At 39.2% G+C, this 20,735-nt stretch overlaps 1 protein-coding gene across 2 annotated transcripts in view; it reads right to left on the reverse strand.

Annotated features, from left to right (window-relative positions):
• FBLN7 (fibulin 7) overlaps nucleotides 1-20,735 on the reverse strand; it is a 67,067-nt gene that overhangs the window by 37,363 nt on the left and 8,969 nt on the right. For both annotated transcript variants that reach the window (XM_010291724.1, XM_010291725.1), the window contains exons 3-12: nucleotides 14,932-15,103; nucleotides 12,365-12,424; nucleotides 10,064-10,165; nucleotides 8,591-8,728; nucleotides 6,201-6,338; nucleotides 3,692-3,835; nucleotides 2,741-2,869; nucleotides 2,110-2,235; nucleotides 1,419-1,538; nucleotides 438-569 (exon numbers count right to left, since the gene is read on the reverse strand). In XM_010291724.1, coding sequence (XP_010290026.1) covers nucleotides 438-569; nucleotides 1,419-1,538; nucleotides 2,110-2,235; nucleotides 2,741-2,869; nucleotides 3,692-3,835; nucleotides 6,201-6,338; nucleotides 8,591-8,728; nucleotides 10,064-10,165; nucleotides 12,365-12,424; nucleotides 14,932-15,103 — 1,261 coding nt within the window. The remainder of the gene's footprint in view (nucleotides 1-437; nucleotides 570-1,418; nucleotides 1,539-2,109; nucleotides 2,236-2,740; nucleotides 2,870-3,691; nucleotides 3,836-6,200; nucleotides 6,339-8,590; nucleotides 8,729-10,063; nucleotides 10,166-12,364; nucleotides 12,425-14,931; nucleotides 15,104-20,735) is intronic.

Below are 20,735 nucleotides of genomic sequence, written 5' to 3' on the forward strand. Positions count from 1 at the left end.
TACAGGATTGGAAGGGGAGGGCAGGACAACAAAAAAGAAGAAAACTAACACAAACAACATGCAAGAAAAGGAAAAGGAAGAGCAGCAGTGCCACTAAGTGGACAAGACCTAAATATTTGCTGAAATGTTCAGAGTATGATATTTCCTTTTAACAGCTAAACTAACTCATACCATTTCACAGTGGGAATCTTCATCTTCAGAATTTGTTATAATTATTTAAGGATGTTACAAAAAGTATTCTCTACTGCATTCTAAACTTTATAAGTGAAATTTCCTGTATATTTATTATAAAATACTGGTTTCTTCAGATTTCAGACTGATGTTTACTGCTTTACCTATAATGTTGTAGGAAAGGCATTTTTTTGAACATAAAAACTTGCTAGAACTTTTCAGAAGTCCACAATCTAGTTAGGTCTCCCTGCAGTTATTGAACTCACCTTGGCAGTTGCGTGCATTGGGTGCCAGCCTGTAACCAGTGGAGGGACAAGTACATTGAAAGCTCCCAGGAATATTAATACATCGAAAGGAACAGATATGCCCTCCAGTAGGTAAAGCACATTCATCAATATCTGCAAGAAGAAAACATCACTAATTTACTGTGTGTTCATGATATTCATCCAAGGGCACATGTACAGTGTTCCCACTGTGAGCTTCAAACACAAGTTCATTATTCTAATTGCAGGGCAAGGAAAAAGTTCATCAGATAGGGGTGGCTCTAGTCAATAAAGGCTGTCAGGAGTAAATGGAGGTGTGAAGAAAATTAAAAGCAACATAAGGGACCAAGAGACAAAGTAAATGGATAAGAGTAAGCACTTTACAGTGATGTGTATCATAGTACTTTACAAAAGGGAAGGAGAGGAATAGTTTTATCCCTGTTCTTACAAAAAGGAAATCAACATGAGGTGTTCTGCCCAAGGTCTTACTAAGTCCTGGAGGCCTGAGTCCAAATTCAGGATCTTACCCACAAGGTCACACCCACATCCTCCTTGTGTTTGAGGAAAACCCACTTACATGTTAGTTCAGAACCAGCCACAAAAAAAGATGATGTAAAATACTACCTAGTAATATTATATATTACATATATAACATATAAATGTGTTTGCTGTCACTTGCTGAAAACTAGAAATTCTGTTAGTTCCTCAGGGAAAGAAAAAACATTTCTGGCAAGTTACAGAAGTATGCCAAGCTACAATTCAGTGTCAACACCAAAACTGACACCACACAGGCAGAGATATTTCTAGACTAGGACATGGGTGGGAGACCTTCATTAAATACAGTTCCATAGCTTCATAGGAAAATACCAAAGAGAATCAAATGTTAAAACGAAACAATTACAAGTACATGGAGCTGTTCATGTACGTTACGGTGAGAATACAAAAGGCTCACTCATGCTCTATCTGCAAAACCATAATGCTTACCTTCACAGGAAATCCCATCTATGTCACTAAGTTGAAAGCCACGGCGGCAGTAACACTGATAGGAGCCATACACATTGGCACACTCTTGACTACAGGGGCTGCTCTCACACTCATTTAAATCTGAAATGCAAAATTATACACCTGAACCCCAAATTTCTTGCTATATTCATCACTCCTATTCCACAACTAAGGCAAAACTTTGGAAGACAATTTTTTTAATTAAAAAAGGATGATATGCATGTCACTGAATAAGCTGGAAATAGAGTTCTTTGGGTGTAGTACTCTGAACATGGTCTGGCAATATAGGTTAATCAGCATTGTGCTATTATTTCCAACTGTCCTTCAAGGTGTGTGACTTGGAGGGAGTCTTTAGGACCACACTTGCATTTTTGTATCTGGGTATCAGAAAGGGTGATTTTAAAGGTCTTGAATCTGATCTAGCTGAATCACCCTTCAAAATACAGTAAATGCAGACCCACACACCTCTGCATGATCCAGCCAAAGGACAATATATTGGAACTGTGGGCTACAGTGGCCTTGATTAATCATAACACCATTCATGTAATCAGAGACCACACTGGGTTGATTTCTCATGCCATTACAGTGCAGTCTTATAAGCTAAAATCAAGTGGAAATAGCTAAACAGCAAGGATTTGTATCTCACACTGTATCACCAAAGCATATGCCATACCTTCACATGACCTGCCGTCAGCCGAAAGTTTGAATCCCACGGTACACGTGCAGTAATAGGAACCAGGAGTATTCTCACACTTGTGAGCACAAAGGCGTCCTGGATAGCGTCTGCATTCATTAATATCTGCAATGATAAATGCATACAGAGGTCTATGTACTGGCTGGCTTTACTGCAGTAGTAGTCTGGCCAAGAACATGGTCATAAAAGTTTGATTTTTATTTTCTAGATCTAAATTTCATACTAGAGAGGGAAGGACTTGCTCAAAATGCTCATTTAGAAGCACTCCAGTGCATAATTGAATTTGATCTATAAGGAAGAAAGTTGCTTTCATCTTCCAAAGGAATGTTTTGCTGTAGGTGCATATAAAAGTATCACAGAAAACAATTACACACACTCTCATAATCTTACCTTTTAACAGGATAACATATAACATGTTGACAATACTAATACACCTTCCTTTGAAGTATCAACATCTCTTTAATATGGTATTAGATTTATACAAATAATATAGCAGTCAATTTTACATTCAGATGAAAGAGGTTATGCAGAGAGCAGTAACATTCTTTACACGGCATCATTTTTTAAAACCCCATGGCTGCATGTGTTGAAGTCGATAGGTGCAACTTACCAATACAAGTTCTACTGATGACATCGAAAGAATAGCCAGATTTGCACTCACAACGATAGTTGCCTGGGGCATTTATACAAACATGTCCTTCTCCACAAGGCTGATTAGAGGATGAGCACTCATCCACATCTAAAAAAAGGAGAGAAGTGATTGAAAGTACACTTCTGAGCATGCAAGTTGAGAGAAGAGCAACACGTTAACATATTTCTGTGTCCCTTAGTAGTTACAAAAGTGTTTGGAAACGGAAAGCAAGACCTTGATCTAGCGCTCAGCTTCCGTAAGAAGATCAGAGTCACAAATCCAAACTATTCTTGCTGAAAAGGGTTCTCTCTCAGGTGTCCTGTTAATGTTGATGGACTTGGGAGGGAAAAGAAATCAGGCAATCTTTGGAGGAGGTCAGGTGCAAAATTGTTTTATTATGCATACTCAGTATTCATGGATCAGATCCTCAGCTGGTGAAGATGCCAGAGACCCACGGTCACAAGTGCTTTGATAAGCCATTTACAAAGATCGAAAACACATGCAAAATACCCCTCTTTGCAAAAACCACCTTAGTTAAAAGCCAGCCAAAGGCATATTTGCCTTTCAACATTACTTGAATGGCTTCTGTGGGACATTAAGTGGGCCTTGTCTTACACGTCTGTATTGGGGAGATTTGAGACCACACAGCATCATTCCAATACACTAATGTAATCACAGACAATGCCATTTTGGGGGAGTGATTATCATTTAACAACTTTTCAGAATATAGGCCTTCAATGAGTTATATGAAGGACAGAGTGTGGATCTTTGTCATTCTTCACTTGTTGGGACTGCCATGAGGGAAAGAACAGGATCAAGAATTGACTGTGGGATGAGAAAAAATTGGGCAAAGTGCAAGAAACTAATAAACATAAACAATAGATGTGACTTATTTTCTTTAACTGTTTTTAATTCCAAACTGTTACCTACCTACGCATCTTGTTCCATCTTCATTGAGATGATAACCTCGGCCACAGCTGGGTGAGATTCGCTGGCAGGTATACGAGCCATCAGTGTTAATACAGATCTGCCCAGCTGGGCATGGCATGTTGGTGCTCAGGCATTCGTTGATATCTACAAGAGCACAAGTCATCAGTGTAACTATCTGCTGTCTGAAGAAGTTTAAGGTAAAATGCTTTCCTGATGTAATCCTTCAGAGTTTGAAAAGTTCTGCCCATGGGAGAATACAACTATTTGTGCCATTTAGCTTCACTGATAGGGTGAAGATTGGGAGCGGTATGAGAGGCCCAGAACCCACTGAAAAGCAGTAGAAATTGGGTACAAAGCTTGTGTTTGTTTAAAAGCCTTTGAAAGTCTCCCCTAAACATACAAACAGATGACCAACAATTCAGTTCACCAGCTCAACCAGTTATGCTACAGTCTATGGGTTGTGGCTCACAGTGAATGAGCTATTTGGTAGTATGTGCTCATACACAGAGAGAAACTACTGCTCACAAGTATTCACCATGAATACCTTACCTTGTCTTATGGTAAGTTGTCCATGTGCACACATAAGAATGTGAATAGCTTATTTATGTATTCACAAGACTAGGCAGCCCTCTACCACCCATCAAATGTATGACTTTTTTTACAAACTGGACATCGTATCTCCTCGTGACAAAGGTATCTTTACCTGGTAAGAAGCCACTATAAAGCAAAATCTCAGAAAACGTAATGAGAGGAGACTAAGCTGTATTAGAGTACGATCGGGTGTGGTGTATTTAGCCAAGAAGGTAAGGAACTTACTGTTACACAAAGTTAGCATGTGCTTCAGTCTGAGGGAAAGGAGTTTCAGAGTCAATGAGAATCAGTGGCTACAGGAGGTACTGAGGCAGCCTTTGACACCTGGAAATGTTAATGTAACTAAGACTTGACAGTTTGTAGGAGCAGCAGCGTTTGTGAGTGCATGGGCACTATAACCTTCATCAAAGTCCAGCTTCACATGAGTACTTCTCTACCTAAAATTTTCTCAATTATTTCACTAGGATATTATCATCATTTTACACAGCAGTACTGTTAACTGTTGAAGAGCTACTGCTTTCCAGTTGGTATGGTATGGTATTAAGCACAGCATCCAACCTGCAAAACTCTGGATGCCTGAAGATGAGGAAGGGGACATAGTATAATATGAAGCCAATCCCAGCTCACTAGAGTGTAAAATTTTCAAATTACAAAGACGCCAGACGGACAGGAAAGTTTCATACTTTTTCCCCTCAGCACCACATAGGGCAGCATTTGATTCACAGTGTGTAAAATCAGTCTATGAGATCGTTTTGGTAAATATTCCGAGCAAATGGATTTTAGCAAACATAACTATTGCTGCTGCAAATTGGTGTGGCTTTACAATGCCAGTGAAGGCAAGCAAACTACTAACTACCATGGACCTGGTGCTAGCTATGGCAGATACACGTCTTCAAAGGGTTTGCTGTGCACAAGCACCGGCCCCCTTCATTTTAAAAAATGCAATTTTATTTCCAGTCTCAGTGCTTCGAGTGTCAGATTTCGGCACTACAGGGTACGATACGGTCAGGAGAATGCGGGGTTGACAATGAGCTAGACTTGGCAGCTGCCGCCGCCCAGCCAGTTCCACAAGTCCAAGACATGCTACGCCGCTGGGGGAATTCAAAGCTAAGTTGAGACTTGAAAATACTACTCAAGGGAATAACTGATAGATTTGTAGGTCACGTTAGACAATACCATTTAGAGTCTGCTGGAAACCAGTAATTCTAACATATTTATATAAAGGTTATAATTCTGTTCGGTCGGAATCTTGGAAACAAGGCATTAGCCCGACAGACTGTAATCAGTCTTTAAAATAAAACTCCTCTCCACAGTTTATTATAACTGGCCCATCGTTCTCATACATAATAAGGTTCTTGATAGGCTGTAACTAACAAGGGACAGGTCTGGAAAGACCTACATACCTGTAAAACCACACATACTAATACAACAAAGTGTGTTACACAGGATGTCATAAATTACAGCTTTTTATACTAGGGTTTAGCTAAAACCTTCTGGATGGAGGGAGATCATAATGTATCACAATTTAGCACATATGTGATGATATCACGTGTTGTGATCGTATCACATATGACCACGACATATCACGTATGTTTTACGAAACGTATCACAATTTTAAAAAAAAATTTGTTTCAGATAAAATACCCAAAGACTTAAGGAAAATGTTCAAATGCAGCTAAGTGCCTTAGGTAATCAAATCTCATTAAAAATAGAGGTCTAGTATTTAGGTCTGTATTTTTCATCTGTAAATCTGACCTATGGGACCAAGCCTGCCTTTAAAGGCGCAGAAAAAACACACAGCTGAGGAATACATACATGCATGAAGAATGACTTGACAAGCTCAGAACTCACCCAATGAAACCACAACTTATCTCATAGGCAACGTTTAAGTATTCACTGAGATAAGAATATGTCTTACCAATACAGTTGCCTAGCGCATCTTGTATAAACCCATTCATGCACTGTAGCTTGGGTCGGCAACGGAAAGATCCTGGAGTATTCTGACAGATAAAATCGGGGGGGCAGTTATGAGTACCAGTCTCACATTCGTCAATATCTGGTACATCACAAAAAAAAATTGTTAGCAAGAGTTTGACAGAAGCTTTTTCAGCACATTTAAAACATAAGACAGAGTTAAAAAGGTCAGACAGATTAATCCTCAGTGCACCTTCATACAATTCAATGCAGTGACCCAAGATGAATCTGGTCTACTATCTCAAACAGAATCTGAGTAAAAACAGGCAGAAAAAGTTGAGGGTTTTTTTTATTATTTTGTTATTAATGTTACATATGGGGGCGTGTGTTTACTATGCTTTACAAGTTTAGTTCTCACATCTAATTGATTCAAAATGATTATAGAGCACCTGAAGCATCATATTCAGCAGTGTTCAGCCTTGATTCAGCAGTGTGCTTATACATGGGCTCAGCTTTGAAGTCAGTAAGGTTTAATTATATGTCCAAGCGCGATTTTAATTTTAACCTTAGACTGAATGCAGGCATTGCTCATTTCTTTCGTAAGTGAATTAATTGGCCTTTATTCCCATCCATTATCAAGGCTTGCAATATCCGTGCATTATTGTGCTTCAAAATGCACATAAATACGATTTCTGCTCACTTTAATATTCCATTCCAGTTCAGAATTGACAATAAATATTTGTGAATAAATTATGGTTCAGATAAAGCAGACAAGGGCTAACGAGGCTTCATTCACGAATGTAACCCTGTCCACATAAAAGTAACCAAAATTTAATGTTTGCCAACTTGCAATGGCATGAAATCTCCTAAAGCTATTAAAATGCAGAAAATGTCTAGCAATAGGATGCCTCAGCTTTCCCATTTATGCAGTTGACACAACAGTAGATGCAATTGCTCATCCCTAGAGCTTTGTGAGACTTAAATAATGATTGTGGAGCCCGTTTTAAGTTTAGGATGGGTTAATAATGAATTGGGTTCAGCAAAAAAAACAGCAGGATTCTACACATTGCACAATTCAGTCATTTTACTTGGCATTTAAAAATAATACATGAAGATTATTCATTTTCTATTTTTATTACTATTAACATAAAATTAATAATTAACATTATTAACATATCTTATCCAGATAAGACATTTCTAACAGTAATGGCATGCGTAATTTACTGCCCATACTCCTTTTTTCCACCAGAGAAAGACTGTTAATACTTGCTGGTAAGCTATTTGTTGGCCTAAATCTGATGTCATTCAAATCAGCAGAAATTTTACTTCAAAGGGATCAAAGTTAGACCATGATACTTTGAAAAACGTTGTCTGTATGTTCTGCAGGTTTTGTGTTGGAGTTTGTTCTTCATTTTTTTTATTCATTCTATTTTTCACCACCGATCAGTTCCTACGATAAAACCTTACCCAGAGTTTTGGTTGAGTTCATTTACTCAGTGGAATGAAATTACTCTGTTTACAAACAATTCTAAGCTCTGGAGGAACAGACTTTCTCATAGTGGAAACCAATTCCACATCAAAAGGTCTTTGCTGCTAATTTATACCTCTGTGAAGGTAGCGTATCAGGTGAAGTGAAGTTATGGATGCACGTAACAGCATACTTTGAGCTAAATGCAACTTGAAATCAGTCATTTCTTTAGTTAAAAAAAAAAAAAGACTACTACCCTTGTGTTCAAACATAACTAGTCAAGAACAGTGCTTTTAACCCTTTTTCACTTTTAAATCCCTAAGACTGTTGTCGTGAAGAAATCAACCCCTTTGTAACAAATTTAAACCTCCTGTGGATAAAGCCTTACTTTTCTTATTAAAATACAGCCACCTTAGCATTTTCAAACTGAATCACCTGGTCACTCCACTTGCCACACTTTGCTTCACACTCTGAAGTGTGCAAACGTGATTCCTCCAGGTGAAACTAAACCATTAGGTATGCTCCAGGAGCAGGACTCAGGCGCTCCACTCACTAAAAGAGCAACCAATTCACAGGACCAGATTAGTAAACACTAGAAAAATGCGTATAGTGTGAGTGCTGGGCCTTCAAAATCAACTGTTTCAGTCCCCAGAGCAGCTCCTATTGCGCAACACAAATTGCCCGTGTAAAATAAATGTAGTTCTCTCTCCTGGTAGTCTTTGCAGTAGTCCCCAGACAGCCTGATCTGGTATCTGCAAGGTGACAGGTGGAAAACTACTGTCGCAGAAGAACTAGCACCGTCTGTGCGCCCCTGTGTAACTACAACTTACACGTGTATTTACCAAAAGTCAAAGAGCATGACACGATGATGTACTTATTTTTTTACTTAAGCCTGGAAGATTTCAGTTTGTCTGCACAGGACGTACCTTTGCAACGACTGTCATCCGTTAGTTCATAACCAGTTCCACAGCTTGTGTCCCGCTGACAGCGAAAGGATCCTAATGTATTGATGCAAGTTTGTCCAATCCCACAGCTGTGTGTCCCAGTGATACACTCATTAATATCTACAATATGAACATTTTTTTTTTTTAAAAAGAGAGTAAATAAGAAAAATGAAATCACTGGGAAGAGATGAGGTCCAAGGCTAGCTGTGGGCACACCTCCAACCAGTCATTACTTTGAGCATCAGGATACAAAGAATGGTGTGGATTTGGCCTCACGCTCACACACCCACACCCACAACGTGGCTACTCACCCCTGTTGTCACAGCACGAGCCAGTAAAGACTTTTTGACCCTGTCGGTAACACAACTTATGACTGCTGATTCACAGTACTTAAGAAAGAAGAGGAAGTTGCACTGAGTGAGAGCAAAAGACCCATCTCATCTGACTGGGTCCAGCAGCAGATGGTTATAGTCACTATATGAATGAGGCAAACTTTCAGAAATCCTTTCCTTGCTTTACCTCCCACCGACATACGGCTTAGGTTTAGGGACTCTCCGAGCCACAGGTTGCAACTTTCTACTTTATAGCTACTGATAGACATTTCTTTTGTGAATTTTTTCATTTTCTCTTTGAATGCATGAGAATATTTGGCATCCGCATGTAGCACATGTAAAAGTTTTTCCTTTTTATATTTCACACTAGGTTAGTGTTAGTCTGACCAACTATCAGTATCTATTTTATATTTTGAAGTTTGTATCTGTGCTACTTACCTAGGCTCCCTTTTCAATGAGACAAAAAGGCACTCCTGATGAGTAATGCCTTTCATCCTAGAACAGCTATGCAAAACAGGCAAGATGAACCATGCCCTCAAAGTGCTTGTTTCTCTCAGTTAGCAACAAAAGGAGCCTAGGCTGACTAGCTCAGAAGCAGATGTCTACATTGCACATGTCTGAAGTCAAGTCTGGTGAGCTCTATCCCAGCCCATTGCATTTGATGTCCCTTTAAATCTTCTTCTGGGAGAAATGTAACAATTCTTCCCCCTTGACTATTCCCATGCCACTCACAATGAAAGTTCAAAACTTTCATCCTTTCTGTCAGTTGTGTCCGTAACAACCTGAAGAATCCTACTCTATTTCACCTGCCTTATCAATTACTACCTACTATTATAAAAAAGAACAGGTATTTTATTTGTTTTTATTCACAACAATGAATTCAAGATCTTCTGCCTCTTCTCCACTGTAAATCCTCCATCTCTTCTACTCATTCTTTCTTAACTCCATCTTCCCACAACTCTCATTCTAACACTCTATTTAAATCAACTTTTTATGATCTCATATTTTTGCCCAGCTGGCATAATAATATTCTGATCTCTTCTGTTTGGATTTTTTTTATCTATTCTTGATCTTTTAAAACAAGGATGTTGATAATAGAGGCAATGGTTTTTATTTTTTTTACCTTCACAGTTGACACCATCTGGTTGAAGCTGATACCCAACAAAGCAGGAGCAGACATAACTGGATCCTGTGTCTCTGCACTGCTGAGAGCAGGGACCACCACCTAATTGGATATTTTAAGAAGTCTTATATAATTAAGAAGCTCTTTGCAGGAACTGAAACAAACCATTGATTCACAGGACATTTGCTGATTTATTTAGAAAAGCAGGTAACTAAACACACACATACACAAAAGAAGGAAAGGGTTAAACACTAAAAGAAGTGTTTGTAGTCACTGGATTCTTTTAGCTCTAAAAATGAATACAAGAAGGAAGTAAGTTAAGGAGTCGCTCATAGCCCATCATTGTTAGAAATTGAAGGGAAAATGCTGATGAGCTCAGACACCTCCTCAGGTTTTGGCTGGGAAATTAAAACTTTTTATGGCGATTACTGTAAAATAAGGAAGACAAGCTGCATCACTGTAAGTTAATGAAACATTTTCACTATTAGCTGCATTAGGCTTTATTTTTAGCCCATCATTATTAGGACCATACTCCTGACATAGCTATAGCATATGCTCTTTTCCTACTCAGCAGGCAGGAAACATGGAAGGGAGAAGAGGGTACTGTGGGTGACAAAGGCTTCAGAGAACCTAAAGGAACCAAGACTTACTACTGGAGTATCTAGAGAGCTGTGTGCAGGAGTCACAAAGGATGTGAGAGCACTGGGGTTATTCTGGCAGACAGAAAGAGAGGATACCATAGGAAGTTTACACAAAATTTGGCTCATCGTTAAGAAAACTTACTACTTCTGATCTTGTTAAAAAATAAATTAATATTTAAAAAATTTAATATTCTCATAGTAGAGAAAAGGTTACATACTTCCAACTATTTGTTGTAAGAGTATTGATATTCTTAGTACAAATAGAATCTGTCTTCTTCCATTTTTCAGAATGGCTGGACAGGCATTAAACAAACGGTTTTGCCCACAACCAATGTGAGCAAATGCAGTTATAATACTCTAAACTTTTGAGTGAATTAAAATAATTTTTTGAAGTGCAACAATTTCTAATGAGGACAGGGCCATTAATACACCAGAGAAAATTAGGTCTGTACACAGTACTTGCAAAGGCAATGACATTAGAAGGAACCACAGTCTCATGGTTGAGATGGACAGCTACCACTTTCTGAACCTTTGCCGATACTGTGAACTCCTGTCAGCCACAGTAAAACCTATCGTGGAGGCACTGGAAGAACAGAATTCATTTCCTCATATACCACAAAGGTGCTCCAAAACAAAATGCTGGAAGTTCCACTGCCTACGAAATTTAAGTTTCCCCATGTGAAATCACAAGTAATTTTGGCATGACAAGTTTATCAGAAAATATACTATAGACAGAAATTAATTTGCAATTAGTCATACCAACCCATCTCTTGCAGCCAGCTGATTAACTGACAAATGCAACAAATGATTACATAAGAAACAATGCTAGGAAAATACATGACACATTTTTCTATGTCATCGCTTATAATTAGCAGCTGGAGACAAGGAGGAGAGCCAGTGTTGGCTTTGACTAGCTAATGACCTAGCAGACATTTCCATCCTCTCTAGAGTGTAATAGCTATACAGCATGCAGCACAGTACATCATCTCTTAACTGGAATATAAGACTATTAAATTGATTTTATCCTAAACACATTACTTAGTTCTGAAATGTTTGTATAAAATAATAAATCACTGCTGTTTTAAGTTTATAGACATGTATATCACATGTGACAAGCAATAAATCAGAATACTTAGCAGAACAATATCCCAATAACACATTCTTCCCAGGAGGCAGAACAGCCTGGCTAATGAGGACAATAGCCACTTTTCTTCCTTTTTTTCAGGTGATGAATCTCAAAAGGAAACAAGTTTCATTTCATATTCAATCACCCTGATCATCACAAGCGGAGAATAAAAGAATGCACATATTTAATATAGGATCCCCATGTTCTAAGGAATCCAGAGTACTCCATGGGTTCAATGGGTAACACCTCTGAAGTATTACCCACTAGGAGTTAAATAAATTTAAATGCATAGTCTAAGCTTCAGTTGGGTAAGATGAATTCCACTATGGGACACAATGCCTCCCTTGTATCAAAGAACTACTGAAGAATCACATAATGGCCTACTATTTCTCAGAAAGGATATTCATTCTGTTATTTTTACACATAAATAGCCTAGGCAAGAGGTTTTGGCTAATCTCTAGATCCAAGTTTGCTTCACTTCTATTGGAGGCGATCACAGAAGAGCTGGCTAACAGGACTAGTCACCTGACTTACCTCTGCAGCCGTCATGCAGATAAGGATCTTCTTGGTCTAGTTCCTCCTTTGAAATTTCAACTAAAAAGAGGAGAGAGAGGCATTAGAGGAGAAAGCACTTTTCTTCTCACAGTAAAAAGCTGCCTGCTTGGGACGGGACTCAGACCAGGGTTTTGGATAAACCAGGACAAAATTAAAGAGCATTATTTACATATTTTACAGCTATTTCATACTTAAATTTGACATTCAAATGCACATGGCCATGGGGCATTTTCCATCTGACTGATTCAGTATGAAAGTCATGCTGTGATCATAGATTACATATGGGCTGAGTTTTTCAAATGCAGGTTCTTAACACTAGGCTTTTAACCGAAGCTTAACCTCATTTTCATAAGACACATTGTTGGGGCACGCTTGGCTTCCACTGACTTTATAGTAGCTTGAGGTACTCACAGTTTTAATGAAAATCAGATTAACCTCAGTTATTTATTTAGACTTCATTCCAAAAAGAACTCCACGCCCAACTTCTGGGCACCTACTTATGGCATTATTTCAAATGTACTTCATATACCTTAACTTGGAGAGATTTCATCAGAGGTACTTCTGCTACATGTGTGTGTCCTGAGAGTTCTTTCTGGCCACACGGAGGACATAAAAGGGCTGAATACATCCACTGCCTGAACCAATTGCTTGCCCAAAGAACCAGCTAATGGACTTTCTCCAATCCCGCCACTTTGAACGCAGGAGAAATGGTAGGTTGGTAGTGAGATGTGTTAGAACACAGTCTCAAAATCCTCTGTCATTGAATAGGAAGCTTAGTCTCTTTTCAGTGATTGTCCATAAGCCTATTCAGCAGTCACTTACAGGCAAATAATACATCACAGATGTGAAAGCAAGTTTTTGTGCAGTGGCACAAGGCTGGGTTGGTACATTGAGTCCTCAAGCCACAGAGGTACATTTTGGTCACACAGAAGCTAATGAAATCAGTTTGCCCAAGTCTGGTCTGATTTTGCAGAGGTCTCTGGGGACACAGTACCAGAGATTGCTCTTTACATTACTAAGAAAGCATCATACAGAGAGTCAGCTTGCCTTACCGTCTGCAGCATGCCTTGCTCTTGCATAACACAAACAGAAGGTGCTAGTCCAAAAAGCTGCCTTACAAAACGGAGACTGGTCTCCCCTTCATGACTAACAAAGACTTCATGTTGCTTGCTCTGCCTTTCTACAGGCAATTTTTATTTATCAATAGGTATATTTGACTTACGTTCAACCACTTGCTTATTTCTTGGTTTAACAATGAGAACATTGTCCTGCCCTGCTTGTTGACATAGACCCATCTTTGCAATGCGTAATGGTTATTACATGTGCCATAATAACCATACTAACTATATGCATAATGGTTATTATGTATGCCACTTGCCCATGAGGGTGAGTGGGGAAATACTGTACGCTGCACTCACAATTCTGGATTTTCAAGTGTTGACGTATTTCTCACGTTATGCAGGTACACAGAGACTGCAAATTTTTGTTATTAGCAGAGTGCTCTAAGTACAAGGTATCTACCAGCCCAGTCACTTCACCCAGTGCTAACGGACAAGGGGAATTCCCCTGCTGAGACAGCCATACACAAAGAAACTGCCAGGGCATTTCTAAATGTTACTTGATAAAGGTGTACACTGACATAAGCCTGGTTTGAAAGACCTGAAACAAGCCTGAAAACTCACCACCTCAAGCAGACCAATGCAAGCTTTTGTGGTGGGATTTGGGTCTGAGTTTAAGTGATTGATTAGGATAATGTCTCCCAAAATCTGTCACTGGTGATCTGCAAGCCAGACTGCATGTTTTCAGTGCTCAAATGCCCATGAAGGAGGCAACATTATACAGCATGACTTTTTTGCAGTTTCAGGTCTGTCTCTAAGTGAAAACAGCATGAAAACCCCAAACCCAGTTCTGTAAGGGTCAGTAAGTCCACACTCATTCTCTTCAGCTCTGTGGACTAGGTATGGAGAAGGGTGTCAGGAGCTGCTGCCATCTAGATGCCCCTCTAATATCAAAGAAATGCAGATACCGTTTTTCGCAAAAATGTTCAGTTCTCCCAGGCAGTCCAGGTATTTCAAATGCCCCCAGTTTGTGGGCATTTGCCTCTCACACAAAAGGCAACATTTGAATTCTGCCAAGCTGGCAAAGGTCATCTGGCTTTTAAATACAGTTAAAAAAAAAAAAAAAAAATCGGTTGTCAATTTTCCTTTTGATTAAGAATTTATCAGTGGGCAAAATGCCATTAAAAATTAATAGCTTATACTCAGTTTCCATGATAAGATCATTAGTGGCCAAAATAACCTATCTTATAGTTAACTTCTGACACCAGGAACTGACCGATCACTTTCCAGCTCTCTTAGCCTCTTGTGGTAAAAAACATTTCAGCTATCACTAGCCAAAAAAATTACCTCCAAAACATGCATCATTAAATTACTCAAAGGAGATGTCAAGTTAGAGGAATTCCAACAGACATAATTTGAAGTACAAGTACTCCTTGTACCCCATATCATTTTATGTTTCACTCTTCCATAACCTGCAACATAAAATACCTTGCTCCTTTTTAGGAACATCATCACTGATGGACACATCAATGCCTTCTTGACCCTTCACACAGCAAGCTCTGAAGACAATTCCACACTGGTATCCTATCTTCGGGTTGGGTTCACAACTCTGTCCTTGAACTTGAGCAGCCTTTCCCAGCAAACAACAGTAACAACATGTCTGGTTAAAAAAAAAAAAAAAAGGTCAAACCTAGCCCTGAACAAATAAATGCAAATTTTGTCAGCAGTGTTATCTCATCTTGGCAAACTGAAGGAAAATTTTCTGCAAACTCTTTAAGAACTGCTGGTGTAGTCAGGCTCCGTTTTAATTTGTAGCTGAGTTCAGTGAGCTCTGCAGCTGGCTTACACACAGCCAAGCACAGAACCTGGATCCAGTTCTCACAAATATTGCGTACGTACACAAATATGCGTGTGCAGGGTGATGTGGAGGACCAGAATGGTCCACATATGTATACGGAATTTCATTGCTCCCTGCCTGCATAGCCCAGTTTCAAACACCAGCAAGCAGCAGGAACTCTTAACACGTCTGCTTCCCTTCCGTGTCCAGTTCAATTAAACCAGGACACGATCAATGAAGTTTGACTTCGGTTTATAATTAAACTGCCTACTCAACTTCCCAGCAAAAAATATCCCTCTCTGAACTAACACAAAAACAAGCGAACAAACATGATTCATCCAAGGTTAGTGTTAACAGGTCATAAAGAGAAGCTATTCTGCTCTGGAAAAGAGATTACATAGTCAAACATTATTTAAAAGCATCACAGTCCTGACATGGCTTCCAGCAATGAAACATGATGCACCTCTTCCAGACCTGCTAAATACACCACAGAAGGGAACACAGGACAAGTTAATCCTGTGGAGGTTTCCTTCTATTTTAAATTGAGGGGACACTGCTGATTTATTCAGTTTTCTTCCTTGCTCTTAGAAGGCAGCAAAGATGTTCGGTTCTCTGGAACTGGTGTCTGCCAATTGCTACTGTCACATAAAAGCAGATTTAAGCTTTTATTGTTAATTTTATTATTCTCCCAGACTCTTTTTTGCCTGATGAAAATAGCCTGCACCATTAAACAGAGCAGAGAGAATATAAAGTAGCTAAACATTGAACTAAATTTCTGTAATTTGGTGCTTTAAGCACCACACTTATTGAAAAGAAAGCAACTATTAAATTTCTTTCACTACTCTCAGATGCATACCCTGCCTATACTCTAAGTTTTCCCTTATAAGGTATTATATATGTTTCTCCCTCTCTACCTTTCAACTGCAATGAAAGGTTCTTTTAAAGCCTAGAGCAGCATTAAAGTAAAACAGTAAAAGCCTTTTTCCTTGTTTCGTCAACCTTTTTTTACTTTACAGCATTTATGAAGTATGTAAGCATGCTATTTTGTACTTTGTCTTTAAATACACAACTGAATCCTTTCCCTGCTGCAGAACGCTGCTTGGCAGGAACTCCTCCCTCCTGGCCAGTGCTGGGGTGGTGTTTTCATGCCCGCCATAACAGTAAGATACATGTTTTCCCTTATGAACTACTGTTTGGTGGGACGGTTCCTCACTACCCACATTTTTTACTTGGTTCTCCAACTACTTCCATCCAGTGGCAGATGCTCTCATTTCAACCCTCCTATGTCTGGGATACTTCCATCTTTTATGGCTTTTCTGGTTTACTTTAGAAATAAGTACTTTATGATCTCTTCCAAGAATTGCGACATTTCTGAATATTTATTCACTCTAACACGTCTAACATTTTCCTGAGGCATCTTTCCCAAAGTTTTTAACATCTGTCTATAATTTTGTTATATTTCCAATTTTCAGAACCATAAATTAGAAGACAGAAATGAAAACTGAGCTGAAGATTCACTGTTTGCTTAAGCTTGCGTATTTTTCGTAACTGAATCTTAAGTTACTGAATACAGCTGATACCTTGCCAAATTTTGACATTATATACTTCTGGATATACTCACTGGCTTCTACTGTTAGGGGTATGAATTGACTAAATCTATTTCTTTGTCTTGTCACACAATGTTCAAATTGGGAGTTAAAGAGTTTCTCTGGATTTTTTTTGTAAAGAGTGATCATTAATCTTGCCATTCTTGAAGTGCTGGATAACCTTACGTTCTTTTTTTCTGCCAGGTCGAGCCACTACTTGAAAGACCTCTGTCTCCAGTCAGTGTGAGTCTTCAAGCACAGAGCTTGCTAAGTCTTGCAATGTCTGTAAGAAACTGTACCTTCGTTTAACATAATTGTATGCATCAAACCATTTGTTCCAACCTGTATTTATTCTAACTGTGCATGATGCATCTTGATTTAACATCTTCATAGTAATTTATGTTGCTATACCACAGCCAAAATGATCCAGAGATGGGAAGTGTCAAATCTTTTCTTCACTGATGTTTATAGTAACTGGCTTTTAATATTGACCCTAGAAGACTCTGCACTGGCACTCCTAAAGGCTAACATTTCCTGTTCAACTAAGGAAAAATACGGAGAAGTTGATGAATGGCCTCATGCTCAGAGCACACCCAAGACTCTGTAGACCTGCTATCCTGGTTTTGGCTGGGATAGAGTTAATTTTCTTCCTAACAGCTGGTGTAGTGCTCTGTTTTGGATTTAAAATGATGAAAACAGTGTTGATAACACACTGATGTTTTTAGCTGTTGCTAAGTAGTGCTTATATTAAGTCAAGGACTTTTCAACTTCCCATGCTCTGCCAGCCAGGAGGTACACAAGAAGCTGGGGGGGCACAGCCAGGGCAGCTGACCCAGAGTGGCCAAAAGGATATTCCATACCATATAATGTCATGCTCGGTATAGAACACTAAAACTGGAGTTGGCTGGGAGTGGGAATCCCTGCTCAGGGGCAAGCTCTTGATCAGCGGGTGGTGAGCAACCATTGCATTGTGCATCACTATACTCTTTTATCATTATCATTATTATTAGTTTCCTTCTCCTTTGCTGTCCTATTAAACTGCTTTTATCTCAATCCACAAGGTTTTTTCCCCGATTCTGTCCCTCATCGCACCTCGGGGTGAGAGGAGAGTGAGCAGCTGTGTGGTACTTAGTCGCCAGCTGGGGCTAAACCACAACACCGCTTACATCTCCACATACCTCACCTGTGAACCTGGAAAGTCACTTTTTCTTTCAGTCCTCCCACTGTGGAGAGATAATAATATAGCAGTTTATTATTTAACTCATGTTCACGGAGCGTTCTGGTATTCTGAGACACAAAGCAGCATGTCATTATAACTATCACTATCCTTGTAAAATTAATCTCAACATTTCCTTTTTCACACTATTTTTTTCAGGTTTATTAGCCTATTCTGAAAAACTTTGATTCTTTAGTACAGAGTGCAGTCTAGGCTCCGTGTTAGTTCATGATGTGTTTGCAGCCATTTTCCAAAGGTTGCCAGCTGCCTGGAGGCAGGTTGCGATGAGTATTCACCCATTTGCTAGAACCATCGCTGCCTTCATGGAAGGTACAACCTAGCAATCGAGTTGTTATTACACACTTTCACTGCCTGTAAGCCTCTGCTTCTTAAGTGATCACAATAATAATCTCAGCCGTTTTTCCTTTGCACCTCTCCTGTTCTTAACAAAAGCCCATGCAGCTTCAAAGCCTTATCTTGATCTTCATGTTTGGAGAGCAAGCTGTGTCCTACCTGCTCTTAGACCTTACCTTCTCACAGAAAGGAATAAAGATGGAAGGAATAAAGGAATAGTTACATGTGAGAAGTTTGAAGATTTTTTTTTTTTTGGTGCAACTAGGAAGCACCTGGAATTGCTTTCATCCATCAGCTCTCTTAGTTAAATTTTATAACAGTTCTTTATTATTTATGTCACCATTTAAGCTACCAGATCTAGAAGCATGAACCATGTATTAACATTGCTTTTGTGTATCTGTCCACAAGAGGTCTCTCACTTGCTGAAATCCAGACTAACTCATAGATGCTATGAAAAACAGACTGAAAAGAATACAAATAACTCAGCAGAATTTTTCAGAACTTTTGAAGATCTGGACAAAATTAAATAATATGTTCAACAGTCCAAAGCAATAAAACTTTTGTGCTTACCTAATATACACAACCAAATTATTCTTGACAAAACTGGTGAGATACGGTCATACTTCTATCTTTGGAAAAAGAAAGTACCTATGACAAATTTTGGGGAAAATGTCCAAGCACCTTAAAGAAGGTAAAATTTCTACAAGTTTCACTCTCTTCTGCAGGGCTGCTGTCATAGAAACTTTCATAAAACCATTTCTGCATCTCCTGTATCAGCAAGAAGTCTGGAAATTGATTACTGTCTTTTGAAGAGGATTTTAAAGATTAATGATTAATTTTGTATCCTTTTTGTAAAGGCAAGAAAAGCTATGCTTCCAAAAAAACAGAGGAGCAAAATTATGCCCATTATTGCCTATGCCTACTGTCTTCAAGTGTAAAAGCTGAGGCAAGTGTTTTCAAAATATGGTCTTTTTATCTTCTTTCCAATTGCAAGTTTTGTATTCAAAAGAAAGATCAGCTGCCTCATTTGCTGCAAAGTGTTGCAATTAATCCTACTAACTGAATTACTAAATCGCTCTTTCTGCTTTCTTGAAGGAGACAGAGAGGATCCAAAAGATTTCCCATGCTACTTAAGCTAAACTAAAACAGACCAAATTAGGCAAAATGAGATTCAAGCCCATGTGAGACAGGCTTGGTGTGCATGTTAGCTTAGCACAGCAGGGCACAACTGCCAAATAAATCGTATGTCTCAAGATCATCAGATTAAAAATGTATTCAACAAAAGAAATGATGAATTGTTCACTGATACTAGATCGTAAATCATTGATGTCCATCATGGATCAAAGAGATTATCTACAAAGATACTCCTACAGACACCTCAGTATAGTTATTAAGTGTAGGATATTCCTATTAGGAAGAGGGGGGAAGCAGAATGTGGCTCACAAATATAAGTAACACTGACTATGTTTATATCAGTGAATTAAACAGGGACAGAATATGGGCTCAGGCACTGTCCCACAACCATCTGTAATGTTTAAATATTAGCAAGCCCTAATGGCAACTAACATCCTCTCGGACAATGCTGAAACATATTTTGGGCTTAGCACAGGCCAACAAGTGTTCCCAACAGCCATCATGCACCGTGTTTTGCAGGAGAAAGATATCAGTTATGTGACATGAGCTGTGCTGAGCCATTTATTCTCAGGGCCAGAGATCAAGGCGCAGTCCATTTTTTTTAATAATACAGCTGTCACCATGAAAACCTGCCATCTTTAAAGAAGTCTGGCCATTTTAAAAAACAGTGTAACTAACTCTTCTTCCTCATACTGACAAGCCCACATACGGAAACATCAATCAATTGATGGGAAAGTGGGTTTCCTGCTCCCCTTCAGAGTACTGACACAGAAGGCTAAGTATTTTTTCAGGCCACATTCAGATTGGGATGGACAGGCTTCTAACGGCACAGGCTGCAGAGAGGAAACCTCCATGCCAGGAGCAGGGCATACCCTGGATGTGGTCAAGAAGTAACATAAGTCCCCTCTGTGGGACCTGCTCCACCGTGGGACAAAATCACGCTGCACATGCAGACAAGTTTGTGACATCCCAACAATGCCGGCCTCATCAGCATGTGTTACCTTTCTTCTACTCATGGCGAGAACGTGGATTACTTCACAGCCCTGGTACCAGCACCATCCTACTGCCAGGAACATGATCAACCCGGCATTTTGGAGAGAGACACAACTTGTAAGTGTTGTCTGCCATCTCCTATACAGTAGATTTTTTTTTTAACTGAATGAAC

Source organism: Phaethon lepturus, unplaced genomic scaffold (genome assembly GCF_000687285.1).
Source record: "Phaethon lepturus isolate BGI_N335 unplaced genomic scaffold, ASM68728v1 scaffold12517, whole genome shotgun sequence".
In the NCBI taxonomy this organism is placed as follows: Eukaryota; Metazoa; Chordata; class Aves; order Phaethontiformes; family Phaethontidae; genus Phaethon; species Phaethon lepturus.